We start from the raw sequence: 19,974 nt of genomic DNA on the forward strand, positions 1-19,974 counted from the left end.
AATTGAACAAAAGAAACAAAACTACCTCTATCTGTAGATGACATGATATTTTATATAGAAAACCCTAAAACTCCACAAAAAAAACTGTTAGGACACATAAACGAATTCCATAAACTTGTAGGACACAAAATCAATATATAAAAAATGTATAGCATCTCTGTACATTTATAATAAACTAGCAGAAAAAGAAATTAAGAAAACAATCCCATTTACAATTACATGAAAAAGAATAAAACACCTAAGAATAACTTTAACCAAGAGGCTGAAAACAAACTGTACAATGAAAGCTATAAGACATTGATGAAAGAAAATGACAAAAATGAATGGAAAGATAGTCCATAATCATGAAAAATTAATATTGTTGAAGTGTTCATAGTACCCAACACAATCTATATCTATATTGATTTTAACCTCTATTACAATGTCAATGGCATTTTTCACAGAAACAGAAGAAAAAAGTGCTAAAATTTATATGGAACCATAAAAGATCCTGCATAGCTAAAGCTATCTTGAGAAAGAAGAATAAAGCCAAAGGCATCACATTCCTGATTATAAACTATATTACAAAGCAATAGTAATCAAAACAGTATGATATTGGCATAAAAACAAGAATACAGAGATTAATGGCACTAAATAGAGAGCACAGAAATAAACCCACACATATGAAGTCTATCAATTTACAACAAAGAAGACAAGAATATATAGTATGAAAAGGATAGTCTCTTCAATTGGGAAAACTGGACAGCCACGTGAAAAGGAATGAAACTGGATCTTACACCATACATAAAAAAATAAACTCAAAATGGATTAAAGATTTGAAAAAATCTTTATAAATATCATAAAATTTATAAAACCTGAAACCATAAAACTCATAGAAGAGAACATAAGAAAAAAGCTCCTTGACACTGGTCTTGGCAATGATTTTGCTGACATAACACCAAAAGCGCAAACGACTAGCAAATATCAATAAGTGGAACTACATCAAACTAAAACATTTGCTCAGCCAAAGAAACAAAAAAAAAAAAATAAGGAGGCAACCAAAGTAATAGGAAAAAATACCTGTAAACCATATATTTGATAGGATGTTAACATTCAAAATATACAAATAACTCACACAACTCAATAACAGAAATCAAACAAATCAATTTTAAAGTGGGCCAAGGTGAATGGAATTGTTTCCTTAATTTCTCTTTCTGTTTTCTCATTATTAGTGTATAGGAATGCAAGGGATTTCTGTGTGTTGATTGTATATCCTGCAACTTTACTGTAGTCATTGATTATTTCTAGTAATTTTCTGGTGGATTCTTTAGGGTTTTCTATGTAGAGGATCATGTCATCTGCAAATAGTGAGAGTTTTACTTCTTCTTTTCCAATTTGGATTCCTTTTATTTCTTTTTCTGCTCTGATTGCTGTGGCCAAAACTTCCAAAACTATGTTGAATAGTAATGGTGAAAGTGGGCACCCTTGTCTTGTTCCTGACTTTAGAGGAAATGCTTTCAATTTTTCACCATTGAGGATAATGTTTGCTGTGGGTTTGTCATATATAGCTTTTATTATGTTGAGGTATGTTCCTTCTATTCCTGCTTTCTGGAGAGTTTTTATCATAAATGGATGTTGAATTTTGTCAAAGGCTTTCTCTGCATCTATTGAGATAATCATATGGTTTTTATTTTTCAATTTGTTAATGTGGTGTATTACATTGATTGATTTGCGGATATTGAAGAATCCTTGCATCCCTGGGATAAAGCCCACTTGACCATGGTGTATGATCTTTTTAATGTGTTGTTGGATTCTGATTGCTAGAATTTTGTTAAGGATTTTTGCATCTATGTTCATCAGTGATATTGGCCTGTAGTTTTCTTTTTTTGTGGGATCTTTGTCAGGTTTTGGTATTAGGGTGATGGTGGCCTCATAGAATGAGTTTGGAAGTTTACCTTCCTCTGCAATTTTCTGGAAGAGTTTGAGCAGGATAGGTGTCAGCTCTTCTCTAAATTTTTGGTAGAATTCAGCTGTGAAGCCGTCTGGACCTGGGCTTTTGTTTGCTGGAAGATTTTTGATTACAGTTTCAATTTCCGTGCTTGTGATGGGTCTGTTAAGATTTTCTATTTCTTCCTGGTCCAGTTTTGGAAAGTTGTACTTTTCTAAGAATTTGTCCATTTCTTCCACGTTGTCCATTTTATTGGCATATAATTGTTGATAGTAGTCTCTTATGATCCTTTGTATTTCTGTGTTGTCTGTTGTGATCTCTCCATTTTCGTTTCTAATTTTGTTGATTTGATTTTTCTCCCTTTGTTTCTTGATGAGTCTGGCTAATGGTTTGTCAATTTTATTTATCCTTTCAAAGAACCAGCTTTTGGTTTTGTTGATTTTTGCTATGGTCTCTTTTGTTTCTTTTGCATTTATTTCTGCTCTAATTTTTAAGATTTCTTTCCTTCTACTAACCCTGGGGTTCTTCATTTCTTCCTTTTCTAGTTGCTTTAGGTGTAGAGTTAGGTTATTTATTTGACTTTTTTCTTGTTTCTTGAGGTGTGCCTGTATTGCTATGAACTTTCCCCTTAGGACTGCTTTTAAAGTGTCCCACAGGTTTTGGGTTGTTGTGTTTTCATTTTCATTCGTTTCTATGCAAATTTTGATTTCTTTTTTGATTTCTTCTGTGATTTGTTGGTTATTCAGCAGCGTGTTGTTCAGCCTCCATATGTTGGAATTTTTAATAGTTTTTCTCCTGTAATTGAGATCTAATCTTACTGCATTGTGGTCAGAAAAAATGCTTGGAATGATTTCTATTTTTTTGAATTTACCAAGGCTAGCTTTATGACCCAGCATGTGATCTATCCTGGAGAAGGTTCCATGTGCGCTTGAGAAAAAGGTGAAATTCATTGTTTTGGGATGAAATGACCTATAGATATCAATTAGGTCTAACTGGTCTATTGTATCGTTTAAAGTTTGTGTTTCCTTGTTAATTTTCTGTTTAGTTGATCTATCCATAGGTGTAAGTGGGGTATTAAAGTCTCCCACTATTATTGTGTTATTGTTAATTTCTCCTTTCATACTTGTTAGCATTTGTCTTACGTACTGTGGTGCTCCCGTGTTGGGTGCATATATATTTATAATTGTTATATCTTCTTCTTGGATTGACTTCAGGCTCTACTACAAAGCCACAGTTATCAAGACAGTATGGTACTGGCACAAAGACAGAAATATTGATCAATGGAATAAAATAGAAAGCCCAGAGATAAATCCACGCACATATGGACACCTTATCTTCGACAAAGGAGGCAAGAATATACAATGGATTAAAGACAATCTCTTTAACAAGTGGTGCTGGGAAATCTGGTCAACCACTTGTAAAAGAATGAAACTGGACCACTTTCTAACACCATACACAAAAATAAACTCAAAATGGATTAAAGATCTAAACGTAAGACCAGAAACTATAAAACTCCTAGAGGAGAACATAGGCAAAACACTCTCCGACATACATCACAGCAGGATCCTCTATGACCCACCTCCCAGAATATTGGAAATAAAAGCAAAAATAAACAAATGGGACCTAATTAACCTTAAAAGCTTCTGCACATCAAAGGAAACTATTAGCAAGGTGAAAAGACAGCCTTCAGAATGGGAGAAAATAATAGCAAATGAAGCAACGGACAAACAACTAATCTCAAAAATATACAAGCAACTCCTACAGCTCAACTCCAGAAAAATAAACGACCCAATCAAAAAATGGGCCAAAGAACTAAATAGACATTTCTCCAAAAAAGACATACAGATGGCTAACAAACACATGAAAAGATGCTCAACATCACTCATTATCAGAGAAATGCAAATCAAAACCACTATGAGGTACCATTTCACACCAGTCAGAATGGCTGCGATCCAAAAGTCTACAAATAATAAATGCTGGAGAGGGTGTGGAGAAAAGGGAACCCTTTTACACTGTTGGTGGGAATGCAAACTAGTACAGCCACTATGGAGAACAGTGTGGAGATTCCTTAAAAAACTGGAAATAGAACTGCCTTATGATCCAGCAACCCCACTGCTGGGCATACACACTGAGGAAACCAGAAGGGAAAGAGACACGTGTACCCCAATGTTCATCGCAGCACTGTTTATAATAGCCAAGACATGGAAGCAACCTAGATGTCCATCAGCAGATGAATGGATAAGAAAGCTGTGGTACATATACACAATGGAGTATTACTCAGCCATTAAAAAGAATACATTTGAATCAGTTCTAATTAGGTGGATGAAACTGGAGCCTATTATACAGAGTGAAGTAAGCCAGAAGGAAAAACATAAATACAGTATACTAACGCATATATATGGAATTTAGAAAGATGGTAACAATAACCCGGTGTACGAGACAGCAAAAGAGACACTGATGTATAGAACAGTCTTATGGACTCTGTGGGAGAGGGAGAGGGTGGGAAGATTTGGGAGAATGGCAATGAAACATGTAAAATATCATGTAGGAAACGAGTTGCCAGTCCAGGTTCGATGCATGATGCTGGATGCTGGGGGCTGGTGCACTGGGACGGCCCAGAGGGATGGTATGGGGAGGGAGGAGGGAGGAGGGTTCGGGATGGGGAGCACATGTATACCTGTGGCGGATTCATTTTGATATTTGGCAAAACTAATACAATTATGTAAAGTTTAACAAATAAAATAAAATTAGAGAAAAAAAAAATCTAAAAAAAAAAAAAAAAAGTGGGCCAAGGACTTGAACAGACACTTTTCCCAAAGAAGACATCCAAATGACCAATGTTCAACATCATTAATCATCAAGGAAATGAAAATCAAAACCACAATGAGATATCCCCTCATGCTTATCAGAACGGTTATCATTGAAAAGATGACAAATGATAAATGTTGGAGAAAAGGGAACACTTGTGCACTATTGGTGGGAATGTAAATTGGTTCACACATTATGGAAAACAGTATGGAGGTACCTCAAAAAATTAAAAACATAATTACCATATGATCCAGAAATTCCACTTCTGGGTATATACCCAAAAGAAATGAAAATAAGATATCAAAAATATATGCACTCTTATGTTATTGCAGCATTATTCACAGTAGCCAAGATATGGAAATAATCTAAAACTAAACTTCCAGCTCTAAGATGAATAAGTTTTGGGAATCTAATATGCAGCATAGTGACTGTACTTAATAACACTCTACCATATATTGAAAAGTGCTAAGAGAATAAATCTTAAATAGTCTCACCATAAGACCAACCAAAAAATTGTAATTATGACAGGTGAAGGATATGTCACCTAACATGATGTGGTTAAAAAAAAAGATACATGTATACATATAACTGAATCACTTTGCTATTCACCTGAAACTATCACATTATTAATCACTATACTTCAATATAAAATATAACATTTTTTTAAAGTTTTTAAAATTCTAAACAGTAAGTTACCTGTTTAAGTTACATGGAATGATTTTTTTAAAAAACACACAGTGAAACAAATTGCAATATATATTTATATCAAACAATCACTTTGTACATTTTAAACTTACACAATATTATATGTCAATTATATCTCAATAAAGCTGGGGGGGGAGATGCCTTTCTTATTCATTTCTCTCCAGTCTCTATCAGCCTAATAGTGTTCTTTTTTTAGACTTTAAATAATTGCTTTAATTCGGAAATTTCAAATACTCCCCTGTGTCTCTTACAGCTTACCTTTCTATCTAACAGGGAAACATGCAATTAGTGAGTCTGGAATTTGGCTTCAGGGTAAGCTTCAGAGAGTACAGGGCATTGACCCAGCTTCCCCTGGGTGCCAACCCAGCTCTTGGCTGTATAAGAACAGATGGCACTCTGATTGGGTCTGTTAGAGAATTTTTTCCTTCAGTGGTATTCTTCAGAAGTATTCAGAATCTCAGACGAAATAAATGAAGATATAGCAGGTTACTGGATCTGAGACCATGTGAGGAAGTTCTAATGAACTATATACCTGTTCAGAATATGAGCTTCTTTTGAGAAATTGGTTTTGTCCTTCCACAGTGGCCTGTATTGCAGAATAACACCGCTCTAGGTTAAGGGAGTCAAGAGGTAATCTTAATCTTGTGGCAATCCCAGTGTTTTTAAAGCTTGAACCATTCTAATAGCCAATTCTCACTTATAGCAAGAAGAAAAGGCTATCTGCTGTGGAGAGTCAGATTCTTGTGACATACGTTCCCTTATAGGAAGACTTTACCTATGATGTGTCTACTTGAATGGGAAAACCTGAACACAGGAACTGGCTTTCCAGGAATATCCAGGAGTATGGTAATATCTTCCAAAATATCTTGATATCCCCCCTCTATTTTTCCTTCCTAGAAATTTCTATGTGTTTTAATTTTGCTGACCATCTTCTCTTTTAGTTTAGTTAGAGATTGTATTTAGAAGAATGAGGAAGGGTGAGGCCCTTTTCTGTGATTCCCCATATCATATGATCCAAATAGTCGCTTCACCCACACAAAATGCATAAGTTAGAACATGAGAGAAAAATATTATTCAGAAATGCTACACTCTTCTTGGTTGAGACACTGAACTCCCCAAGTTACATGGTCAGATCCATCTTGTGCATGGAAGTAGAAAAGTGGGAGCAATTTCCAGGATAGCCCTGTTCACAAATACATGAAATAACCAAGTTCCTGAAAAGAATAGAACAAATGTATCATTTCACTTTGCTTGAGTAGATCCCAAGAAGACATCTGCTTTGAAAAATATTCACAATTTTATCCAAGCAGGTTCCTCAAAAGTAAATTCTCCAACTGTTTCTGCATCACCACCACTAGCTGAAGTCACACAAAGGTGAACGGCGCCCTGCCTGTCCAAGCACACAGGTAACCTAGACATGCGTGTAAGATGAATTTGAACTTTGTTAACATGATCAGGTTTTTAACTATATTTTCTTTGAAGAAATAGCAGGATTTGAGGTAAGGCTGGAAGGTGAATGAGAGTCTGAATCAGTGGAATAAAAAAGTAGAACGTCTGAAAGAAAACCATGTAGTCAAAGAGAGAAATATAAGACCTTTCTAGTATCAAAAGGGGTCAAAAAGGCTAAAATATAGGTTAAGGACAGAGTAAGAAGAACTCTGAATGTCAAGACAGGAGGAATGGATTTGATTCCACAAAGTACCTAGAACAGTCAAATTCATAGTGTCAGAAAGTACACTGGTAGATGCCAGGGGCTGGAAGCAGGGTGGAGAATGAGGAGTTAATTTTTTCATGGGAACACAGTTTCAGTTTAGGAAAGTGAACAATTCTGGAGATGGATAATGGTGAAAGTTGCACAACAATGTGAATGGATTTAGTACCACTGAAATATGGTATTTAGTACAGCTAAATATCATTAAAATAGTGTTTTTATAGTAAGACTTTTACCACATTAAAAAAAAAATTTGTTTAAAGATAGGAAAAGTGATCTTTATTCTTGTGGACCAGACCTAGATATTGGGATGAGAATTAGGGGAAATACTATGGAAGTTATTTCCTGATTCTTCTACTGGTTGTTAATGTCTCTATATCATATTTCCAAGGGGTAAAATGAAGATAAGTGTCCATGTCTGAAATACTTCATAGAATTTCTTTCAGCATAAACAGAGACAAGACATGAGAAATGCTTTGTATTTTAAAAAATCTATTAAAATTTAATGTGATGTTTAACAAGTAAGAAGCCCTGGATTATTTTGAACAAAAATATTAGAGAGGAGAAAAGGTTTAGAACAATTACCTCACATATATTGTACAATGGTTTTTTTAAATGTTGTACATTGGATTTTAAGAATTTCTGAAATTTAAAGCATGTAAGGAAAAATGAATAACATTAATGTTAGAGTGAACCAGAAATATTATTTCTCCAGTAAGTCTCTGTGGAATAGGAATCAGTTCAGTTCGGTCACTCAGTCATGTCCGACTCTTTGCGACCCCATGAATCACAGCACGCCAGGCCTCCCTGTCCATCACCAACTCCCGGAGTTCACCCAAACTCATGTCCATCAAGTCAGTGATGCCATCCAGCCATCTCATCCTCTGTCGTCCCCTTCTCCTCCTGCCCCCAATCCCTCCCAGCATCAGAGTCTTTTCCAATGAGTCAACTCTTCGCATGAGGTGGCCAAAGTACTGGAGTTTCAGCTTTAGCATCAGTCCTTCCAAAGAACACCCAGAACTGATCTCCTTTAGGATGGACTGGTTGGATCTCCTTGCAGGCCAAGGGACTCTCAAGAGTCTTCTCCAACACCCCTGTTCAAAAGCATCAATTCTTCAGCGCTCAGCTTTCTTGACAGTCCAACTCTCACATCCATGCATGACCACTGGAAAAACCATACCCTTGACTAGACGGACCTTCGTTGGCAAAGTAATGTCTCTGCTTTTGAATATGCTATCTAGGTTGGTCATAACTTTCCTTCCAAGGAGTAAGCGTCTTTTAATTTCATGGCTGCAGTCACCATCTGCAGTGATTTTGGAGCCCCAAAAAATAAAGTCTGACACTGTTTCCTCATCTATTTGCCATGAAGTGATGGGACCAGATGCCATGATCTTAGTTTTCTGAATGTTGAGCTTGAAACCAACTTTTTCAGTCTCCTCTTTCACCTTCATCAAGAGGCTTTTTAGTTCCTCTTCATTTTCTGCCATAGGGGTGATATCATCTGCATATCTGAGGTTATTGATATTTCTCCTGGCAATCTTGATTCTAGCTTGGGCTTCTTCCAGCCCAGCGTGTCTCATGATGTACTCTGCATAGAAGTTAAATAAGCAGGGTGACAATATACAGCCTTGAAGTACTCCTTTTCTTATTTGGAAGCAGTCTGTTGTTCCATGTCCAGTTCTAACTGTTGCTTCCTGACCTGCATACAGGTTTCTCAAGAGGCAGGTCAGGTGGTCTGGTACTCCCATCTCTTGAAGAATTTTCCACAGTTTATTGTGATCCACACAGTCAAAGGCTTTGGCATAGTCAATATAGCAGAAATAGACGTTTTTCTGGAACTCTCTTCCTTTTTCCATAGAACTCTCTAAAGTATGTGAAGACTGTGACCTAAATTTGTGATCTATCAAGAAAAGTGAGGGCAGCTTTGAGATATGTAAGCACAAGTTCAGACAACTCAGGGAGGGATGTTTAAGAAGAGAAGATGATGCTGTAGAGAATGGGGACAATCATAGGCAATATCACCCACTTTCTATTTTATTCCAAGGACATAGCCTCCACAAATGGCCTTGAGGAACCGCAGCACCATCACCGAGTTTATCCTCACTGGGCTGTCAGACGACCCCCACATCCAGGCTCTGCTCTTTGTGCTCTTCCTGGTGATTTACCTCCTGACCGTGATGGGGAACCTGACGATGCTGCTGGTGATCAGGGCTGACTCCCACCTCCACACGCCCATGTACTTCTTCTTGAGTAATCTATCATTTGTGGACCTCTGCTTCTCTTGTGTCACTCTGCCCAAGCTACTGAAGGACCTGCTGTCTGAGAAGAACACCATCTCTGTTGAGGGCTGCCTGACTCAGGTCTTCTTTGTGTTTTTCTCTTCAGGAACTGAAGCCTGTCTCCTCTCAGTGATGGCCTATGACCGCTATGCCGCAGTCTGCCACCCCCTGCACTATGGCCAGGTGATGAGCAACCAGCTCTGTGTGAGGCTGGTGTTGATCTCATGGGGCCTGGCCTCTCTCAATGCATTTGTCATTGTGCTCCTGGCTATTAGCCTGGATTTCTGTGAGGCCCAAACCATCCACCACTACACCTGTGAGCTGCCTGCCCTTTTCCCCCTGTCTTGTTCTGATATCTCTATTGTTACCAATATCCTACTCTGCTCCAGCCTATTGCATGGGCTTGGAACCTTCATCCCAATCTTCTTCTCTTATGCCCGTATTATCTCCACCATCCTGAGCATCAGCTCCACCAAAGGCAGAAGCAAGGCTTTCTCCACCTGCTCCTCCCACCTCATCGCAGTGATCTTGTTCTTTGGCTCGGGTTTTCTTTGTTATCTCATGCCTCCGTCTGGTTCCTCTTTGGATTTACTCCTCTCCGTACAGTACAGTGCAGTCACACCCATGCTGAATCCCCTCATCTACAGCCTAAAGAACAAGGAGGTGAAGGCAGCTGTGAAAAGGACATTGGGGAAATATCTATAATGTTCAGGCAGTGAACAAAGACAACTGTAAGCAAAATCACGAAGATTGTATTCCATTGCCTTTGCTCTTTTGCCCTCATCTCCTCTAATCACACGATGTCAGTAATTCTGAAGAAAGATTCCAGAGCTCACCCAAACACCTAATCCTGTTAGTCCAAGGAAGTGGCTCTTGATTTTGGTTCCCTATTTGGAAAGTCCATGCTGTTGGTTGAAAGAGAGTGTGAAAACCATCTTCCACAAAGTAGATAAATAAGACAAACAAAATAAAATGAGGTTAAGAAAAAAAGATACAACGACACAGGAGTTTCAGCATCTAACTATAAAGAGCTGCAGAGAGAACTAAAAACAAAGGAGGTATTTGTTAAACAGAAGTTAACCTTTTCAAATCCCAACTACTTATAAATTCTTGAAGCAAAACTCTTGAAAAGCAAAATCCTTTGTTAACAAAAAAGTCAACAGTCTACATAGACTATCATGAACATGAGAACACTATATACTAAAGTTAAAAACATTGCCAACGCAGCCATCAATAGAAATAAAATCTATCCTTACATGAATTCATTAATAAGAAAAAAACTGTAAGTTTCTGAATGCTTAAATGCAATCATTAGAAAGATAATTAAACTTATCATAAGAAAAGGAGGATAAAGGGACTAAAAGCACAAATTAATATATTAGAAAAGAGAAAAATAGAAGCAATAAATAAATCGAGGCACTATTCAAAAAGATCAATTTTGACATAATTATGTAAATATATTGAAGAAAACAGAAAAAGAATCTAATAGTACAACACTGATGTTAAGAATAAAAATTATAAGGTAACGCTAAGATTTGTCTAAATAAACTGAAAGCAGGATTTTGTTTCATTTTAAGAAAATATAACCAAAAAAATAAAATTGAGCTATTTGATGTGTAAAACAAAACAAAAAACATTAGAATAAGCACAAAAGGACAATAAGCACTGATAGTTTTTCAGGTAAGTTTTGGCAAACTTGAATGCTTTTAAAATAATATGGAAAATTGTTAATGCTTTTCAGAACTAAAGTAACTGATTCAAAATATGAAAAATTACCACCGTCTCATGAATATTTAGACAAGTCAAAATGAAATGATCCACTGAATCTTAAAGTATACTGAAATAATAATAATATAAATAATAACCCATGACCAAGTAAACTTCTTATTGCTTTGATTCCTCAAATCAATAAGTTCAAGTGAGAATAATCTCATGTTCACCCTGATAGATTCTTAATAAGCATAAAAGTAAAATTCAACAATTTTGACCTCAAATATTTAATAATAAAAATTCTAATGACTCTTTTTTATTGAAGTATAGTTGATTTACAATGTTGTGCCAATCTCTGCTATACAGCAAAGTGACTCAGTTATAAACCTATAAACATGCTTTTCATATTACTTATTATTTATTTAACATTAAATAATATTCAAATATATGCTTCATGATATAATATCAAATTGGAGGAATTACAGTTATGGTTTTTCCATTAGTCATGTACAGACATGACATGGGACTATAAAGGAGGCTGAGAACCTAAGAATTGATGCTTTCAAACGGTGGTGCTGGAGAAGACTCTTGAGGGTCCCTTAGACTGCAAAGAGATCAAACCAGTCAATAGTAAAGGAAATCAACCCTGAATATTCATTGGAAGGACTGATGCTAAAGCTGAAGCTTCAGTACTTTGACCACCTGATGCAAAGAACCAACTCACTGGAAAAGACCCTGATGCTAGGAAAGATTGAGGGCAGGAGGAGAAGGGAGCAACAGAGGATGAGATGGTTGGATGGCATCACCAACTCAATGGACATGAGTTTGACCAAACTCCAGGAGATGGTGAAGGACAGGGAAACCTGGCGCTCTGCGGTCCATGGGGTCGCAAAGAGTTGGACACAACAAGAGCAGTTAAAAGAGGACAACACTATCACTCATATTACTTAACAAGGTTATGTAATTCCCTCCAGTGCAGTAAATTGATATTAAAATACGATATTTAATTATGGAAGAGGGGATCTACAAATATTTGGAGGTAATAATGATTACCCAAAAATCTAAGAAATCTCTAATTATTACTATTCCAAGAGAGTTTATTAAGGTAACAAAAAGCTTTCAGTTCAGTTCACTCAGTCGTGTCCAACTCTTTGTGACCCCATGAACTGCAGCATGCCAGGCCTCCCGTCCATCACCAACTCCCGGAGTTCACTCAAACTCATGTCCATCGAGTCGGTGATGCCATCCACCCATCTCATCCTCTGTCATCCCCCTGCCCCCTCCTCCTGCCCCCAATCCCTCCCAGCATCAGAGCCTTTTCCAATGAGTCAACTCTTCACATGAGGTGGCCAAAGTACTGGAGTTTCAGCTTTAGCATCATTCCTTCCAAAGAACACCCAGGACTGATCTCCTTTAGAATGGACTGGTTGGATCTCCTTGCAGGCCAAGGGACTCTCAAGAGTCTTCTCCAACACCCCTGTTCAAAAGCATCAATTCTTCAGCGCTCAGCTTTCTTGACAGTCCAACTCTCACATCCATGCATGACCACTGGAAAAACCATACCCTTGACTAGACGGACCTTCGTTGGCAAAGTAATGTCTCTGCTTTTGAATATGCTATCTAGGTTGGTCATAACTTTCCTTCCAAGGAGTAAGCGTCTTTTAATTTCATGGCTGCAGTCACCATCTGCAGTGATTTTGGAGCCCCAAAAAATAAAGTCTGACACTGTTTCCTCATCTATTTGCCATGAAGTGATGGGACCAGATGCCATGATCTTAGTTTTCTGAATGTTGAGCTTGAAACCAACTTTTTCAGTCTCCTCTTTCACCTTCATCAAGAGGCTTTTTAGTTCCTCTTCATTTTCTGCCATAGGGGTGATATCATCTGCATATCTGAGGTTATTGATATTTCTCCTGGCAATCTTGATTCTAGCTTGGGCTTCTTCCAGCCCAGCGTGTCTCATGATGTACTCTGCATAGAAGTTAAATAAGCAGGGTGACAATATACAGCCTTGAAGTACTCCTTTTCTTATTTGGAAGCAGTCTGTTGTTCCATGTCCAGTTCTAACTGTTGCTTCCTGACCTGCATACAGGTTTCTCAAGAGGCAGGTCAGGTGGTCTGGTACTCCCATCTCTTGAAGAATTTTCCACAGTTTATTGTGATCCACACAGTCAAAGGCTTTGGCATAGTCAATATAGCAGAAATAGACGTTTTTCTGGAACTCTCTTCCTTTTTCCATAGAACTCTCTAAAGTATGTGAAGACTGTGACCTAAATTTGTGATCTATCAAGAAAAGTGAGGGCAGCTTTGAGATATGTAAGCACAAGTTCAGACAACTCAGGGAGGGATGTTTAAGAAGAGAAGATGATGCTGTAGAGAATGGGGACAATCATAGGCAATATCACCCACTTTCTATTTTATTCCAAGGACATAGCCTCCACAAATGGCCTTGAGGAACCGCAGCACCATCACCGAGTTTATCCTCACTGGGCTGTCAGACGACCCCCACATCCAGGCTCTGCTCTTTGTGCTCTTCCTGGTGATTTACCTCCTGACCGTGATGGGGAACCTGACGATGCTGCTGGTGATCAGGGCTGACTCCCACCTCCACACGCCCATGTACTTCTTCTTGAGTAATCTATCATTTGTGGACCTCTGCTTCTCTTGTGTCACTCTGCCCAAGCTACTGAAGGACCTGCTGTCTGAGAAGAACACCATCTCTGTTGAGGGCTGCCTGACTCAGGTCTTCTTTGTGTTTTTCTCTTCAGGAACTGAAGCCTGTCTCCTCTCAGTGATGGCCTATGACCGCTATGCCGCAGTCTGCCACCCCCTGCACTATGGCCAGGTGATGAGCAACCAGCTCTGTGTGAGGCTGGTGTTGATCTCATGGGGCCTGGCCTCTCTCAATGCATTTGTCATTGTGCTCCTGGCTATTAGCCTGGATTTCTGTGAGGCCCAAACCATCCACCACTACACCTGTGAGCTGCCTGCCCTTTTCCCCCTGTCTTGTTCTGATATCTCTATTGTTACCAATATCCTACTCTGCTCCAGCCTATTGCATGGGCTTGGAACCTTCATCCCAATCTTCTTCTCTTATGCCCGTATTATCTCCACCATCCTGAGCATCAGCTCCACCAAAGGCAGAAGCAAGGCTTTCTCCACCTGCTCCTCCCACCTCATCGCAGTGATCTTGTTCTTTGGCTCGGGTTTTCTTTGTTATCTCATGCCTCCGTCTGGTTCCTCTTTGGATTTACTCCTCTCCGTACAGTACAGTGCAGTCACACCCATGCTGAATCCCCTCATCTACAGCCTAAAGAACAAGGAGGTGAAGGCAGCTGTGAAAAGGACATTGGGGAAATATCTATAATGTTCAGGCAGTGAACAAAGACAACTGTAAGCAAAATCACGAAGATTGTATTCCATTGCCTTTGCTCTTTTGCCCTCATCTCCTCTAATCACACGATGTCAGTAATTCTGAAGAAAGATTCCAGAGCTCACCCAAACACCTAATCCTGTTAGTCCAAGGAAGTGGCTCTTGATTTTGGTTCCCTATTTGGAAAGTCCATGCTGTTGGTTGAAAGAGAGTGTGAAAACCATCTTCCACAAAGTAGATAAATAAGACAAACAAAATAAAATGAGGTTAAGAAAAAAAGATACAACGACACAGGAGTTTCAGCATCTAACTATAAAGAGCTGCAGAGAGAACTAAAAACAAAGGAGGTATTTGTTAAACAGAAGTTAACCTTTTCAAATCCCAACTACTTATAAATTCTTGAAGCAAAACTCTTGAAAAGCAAAATCCTTTGTTAACAAAAAAGTCAACAGTCTACATAGACTATCATGAACATGAGAACACTATATACTAAAGTTAAAAACATTGCCAACGCAGCCATCAATAGAAATAAAATCTATCCTTACATGAATTCATTAATAAGAAAAAAATTGTAAGTTTCTGAATGCTTAAATGCAATCATTAGAAAGATAATTAAACTTATCATAAGAAAAGGAGGATAAAGGGACTAAAAGCACAAATTAATATATTAGAAAAGAGAAAAATAGAAGCAATAAATAAATCGAGGCACTATTCAAAAAGATCAATTTTGACATAATTATGTAAATATATTGAAGAAAACAGAAAAAGAATCTAATAGTACAACACTGATGTTAAGAATAAAAATTATAAGGTAACGCTAAGATTTGTCTAAATAAACTGAAAGCAGGATTTTGTTTCATTTTAAGAAAATATAACCAAAAAAATAAAATTGAGCTATTTGATGTGTAAAACAAAACAAAAAACATTAGAATAAGCACAAAAGGACAATAAGCACTGATAGTTTTTCAGGTAAGTTTTGGCAAACTTGAATGCTTTTAAAATAATATGGAAAATTGTTAATGCTTTTCAGAACTAAAGTAACTGATTCAAAATATGAAAAATTACCACCGTCTCATGAATATTTAGACAAGTCAAAATGAAATGATCCACTGAATCTTAAAGTATACTGAAATAATAATAATATAAATAATAACCCATGACCAAGTAAACTTCTTATTGCTTTGATTCCTCAAATCAATAAGTTCAAGTGAGAATAATCTCATGTTCACCCTGATAGATTCTTAATAAGCATAAAAGTAAAATTCAACAATTTTGACCTCAAATATTTAATAATAAAAATTCTAATGACTCTTTTTTATTGAAGTATAGTTGATTTACAATGTTGTGCCAATCTCTGCTATACAGCAAAGTGACTCAGTTATAAACCTATAAACATGCTTTTCATATTACTTATTATTTATTTAACATTAAATAATATTCAAATATATGCTTCATGATATAATATCAAATTGGAGGAATTACAGTTATGGTTTTTCCATTAGTCATGTACAGACATGACATGGGACTATAAAGGAGGCTGAGAACCTAAGAATTGATGCTTTCAAACGGTGGTGCTGGAGAAGACTCTTGAGGGTCCCTTAGACTGCAAAGAGATCAAACCAGTCAATAGTAAAGGAAATCAACCCTGAATATTCATTGGAAGGACTGATGCTAAAGCTGAAGCTTCAGTACTTTGACCACCTGATGCAAAGAACCAACTCACTGGAAAAGACCCTGATGCTAGGAAAGATTGAGGGCAGGAGGAGAAGGGAGCAACAGAGGATGAGATGGTTGGATGGCATCACCAACTCAATGGACATGAGTTTGACCAAACTCCAGGAGATGGTGAAGGACAGGGAAACCTGGCGCTCTGCGGTCCATGGGGTCGCAAAGAGTTGGACACAACAAGAGCAGTTAAAAGAGGACAACACTATCACTCATATTACTTAACAAGGTTATGTAATTCCCTCCAGTGCAGTAAATTGATATTAAAATACGATATTTAATTATGGAAGAGGGGATCTACAAATATTTGGAGGTAATAATGATTACCCAAAAATCTAAGAAATCTCTAATTATTACTATTCCAAGAGAGTTTATTAAGGTAACAAAAAGCTTTCAGTTCAGTTCACTCAGTCGTGTCCAACTCTTTGTGACCCCATGAACTGCAGCATGCCAGGCCTCCCGTCCATCACCAACTCCCGGAGTTCACTCAAACTCATGTCCATCGAGTCGGTGATGCCATCCACCCATCTCATCCTCTGTCATCCCCCTGCCCCCTCCTCCTGCCCCCAATCCCTCCCAGCATCAGAGCCTTTTCCAATGAGTCAACTCTTTGCATGAGTGGCCAATGTATTGGAGTTACAGCTTTAGCATCAGTCCTTCCAAAGAACATCAGGACTGATCACCTTTAGAATGGACTGGTTGGATCTCCTCGCAGTCCAAGGGACTCTCAAGAGTCTTCTCCAACACCACAGTTCAAAAGCATCAATTCTTCGGCGCTCAGCTTTCTTCACAGTCCGACTCTCACATCCATACATGACCACTGGAAAAACCATAGCCTTGACTAGACAGACCTTTGTTGGCAAAGTAATGTCTCTGCTTTTGAATATGCTATCTAGGTTGGTCATAACTTTCCTACCAAGGAGTAAGCGTCTTTTAATTTCATGGCTGCAGTCATCACCTGCAGTGATTTTGGAGCCCAAAAAAACAAAGTCTGACACTGTTTCCACTGTTTCCCCATCTATTTCCCATGAAGTGGTGGGACCAGATGCCATGATTTTAGTTTTCTGAATGTTGAGCTTTAAGCCAACTTTTTCACTCTCCTCTTTCACTTTCATCAAGAGGCTTTTGAGTTCTTCTTCACTTTCTGCCATAAGGGTGGTGTCATCTGCATATCTGAGGTTATTGATATTTCTCCCCACAATCTTGATTCCAGCTTGTGCTTCTTCCAGCCCAGCGTTTCTAATGATGTACTCTGCATAGAAGTTAAATAAGCAGGGTGACAATATGCAGCCTTGACATACTCCTTTTCCTATTTGGAACCAGAAAAAAAAAGCTTATGTATTCATATAATCAGTAGTTTCTCTATGTACCAGCAATAAACTGAATATATATATATTAGAAAAACATCCATTTGCTATGGCAAGGTCAATAGAAAAACCTCAGGATTAAGTTCAACAATAAGCACTCAGAACCGATATGAAGAAGCAACAAAACTAAGTAAATGACATAAAGTATGCTTAAATCAATAGATTTGATTTACAAATGTATTCATTAAGCATGCTTTCATCATCAAGTAACAAAATGTGATTAATAGTAACATAAATCATAACACTACTTATCATTGATTTAATATGAGATCTGGAGACAGAGCACTTCAGAGTTGGTTCAGTAGCTCAATAGAATTATTAATGATTCTATTAATTATCCTAGTTAATTATTAATAAAGCTTGCTCTTTCCATTCATTTGCTATGCCATTCTCTATTGATTTTTATCCTCACAAGTGCCCCTGCTGTTGCTACTCTAGATATCATGTTCTTATCCATCACAACACAAAGCTAAAGGAAGGGGAAGTACTGGTTTAGCCTGTTCCTGAACTTCATATAAACAGAATCATTCTAAATGCTAGAACTGAAAATACTGAAAGTATTCAAGTCTTGATGAGGAGGGGGAGGAATTGGATTCAATATACACTTATTCAGCACTTCAGTAAACTGTGTGGCAGTATGTGTTAAATCAAAACCATACAACTACTCTAAGGCCCAAGAATTACATTGCCAGGTATGTACCAAAGAATTATGAATGTATATATACAGCAAAGACATTACTGGGCTATTTATGACAACTTTATTCACTGCAGCTATAAAAGGCAAATAACCAAAATGTCTATCAACTGGAGAATGGATAAATTAACTATTGTATATTCAATAATGGATAAATAAATAAATAAGTTAATAAATTAATAAATAATTTCTAAATAAATATAATGGATAAATAAAATATTGTATATTTAATGGATAAACATTGTATATTCATACAAAGGAATATTTTACAAAAACAGGCTTTGGAAAACACATGGATAACAGAAGCCAGACACATATGATTTTATTTACATAAAGTCTGAGACTAGAGAATAATAACTAATAAGTGATGCCAGGACAGTGCTTGCCTGTGGAGACTAGGAAAAGGCATTATGGAACTTTCTAGCTAATGAAAGTTACTGCATCCTGATCTGTGTGGTGGTTACATAAGTATATATGAATGTAAATACTCATCAAGTACTATCTTTAAATGATTGCACTTCACCCTTTACTTATGTATTTTTAGGTAATAATATATGGCATTTAATTTGCATTTCATGATAAATGGTTAACATCCTTAGCCATAACTGAATTCTTAGAAGCCAGTAACAAAACCATTGATATACCAAAGGAAATGAAAAAAAAAAACAAAACAAAATGAAATAACACAAGTGACTAGTAAGGATTAAGCATATTGATGATTAAGCATATTGAAGATGATTGAGATAAACAATAATAGAAAAAAGTAATTTCTTTGTAAAATCATCTTCCCAAAGATTAAAATGTATCATTTGTATAGTTTTAGGAAAATATAACCCCACATAAACACTGAGGGATAAGACTGATAAAGTCCCATCTATATAGTAGGGGGAAAACTATTATAGTTTGGTCTCAAAACTATAAATTTCGGGTATACTTTAGTCCCAGCAGTTTCAATTTGTTTGAATTATTTCAACAAATTAGTTGGATAAATTCAAAATTTATTTAAAAATATTTACAACATATGTATAAACTATGTTTACTGCATAGAAAATTTATAGCTAGTATATGTAAGAGTACATGTGTCTGACTCTTTGCAACCCCATGGACTGTAGCCCACAAGACTCCTCTGTCCATGGAATTTTCTAGGCAAGAATACTGGAGTGGTTTGCCATCTACTGCTCCAGGGGATCTTCCTAAACCAGGGATTGAACCAATGTCTCTTGTATCTCCTGCATTGATATCAGATTCTTTACAACTGAGCCACCTGGGAAGTCTAGTATATAAATCTCCCCAAAATGACCTGCATATTAATTTATCAATAAAGCCAAAAGGATGTGCATAAAATTTCATTACCAGTAGCTCCCATAAGTATTAAGTACATATATTAAAATTTTTCACTTACCACAGGAAATTTAAAATTAATTCACAAAAAATCTTTTTCAAGATTTTAAAGGGTATGGAATTTGTGAAGTATATTTTACTCTTAAATGTCTTTTTTCCTCCTCTAATTCTGCCACCTCTGTCTACTTGTATATTTTATACCTTAACAAACAGGAAACTAAACTAAAAGATCCATTCTCAGACATGTTTTCTCAGTTCTCGTGGGTACATACTCTCCATATCCTACAGTTGGTTTGGTAAACAATGCCCTTCCTCCCATAGCAGGGCTGTACTT

General features: G+C 37.1%; 2 protein-coding genes across 2 annotated transcripts; both read left to right on the plus strand.

Moving 5' to 3' along the window:
• Window positions 1-9,211: 9,211 nt before the first annotated feature.
• LOC113893766 (olfactory receptor 8S1-like) lies at window positions 9,212-10,192 on the plus strand. Its single transcript, XM_027543626.1, has one exon. The coding sequence runs from the start codon at window positions 9,212-9,214 to the stop codon at window positions 10,133-10,135; it is 924 nt and encodes a 307-aa protein (XP_027399427.1). The 3' UTR covers window positions 10,136-10,192.
• Window positions 10,193-13,583: 3,391 nt separating this feature from the next.
• On the plus strand, window positions 13,584-14,564 carry LOC113893767 (olfactory receptor 8S1-like). The gene has a single exon (XM_027543627.1). The coding sequence runs from the start codon at window positions 13,584-13,586 to the stop codon at window positions 14,505-14,507; it is 924 nt and encodes a 307-aa protein (XP_027399428.1). The 3' UTR covers window positions 14,508-14,564.
• Window positions 14,565-19,974: the final 5,410 nt, after the last annotated feature.

The sequence above is a fragment of the Bos indicus x Bos taurus genome, chromosome 5, assembly GCF_003369695.1.
Source record: "Bos indicus x Bos taurus breed Angus x Brahman F1 hybrid chromosome 5, Bos_hybrid_MaternalHap_v2.0, whole genome shotgun sequence".
NCBI lineage: Eukaryota > Metazoa > Chordata > Mammalia > Artiodactyla > Bovidae > Bos > Bos indicus x Bos taurus.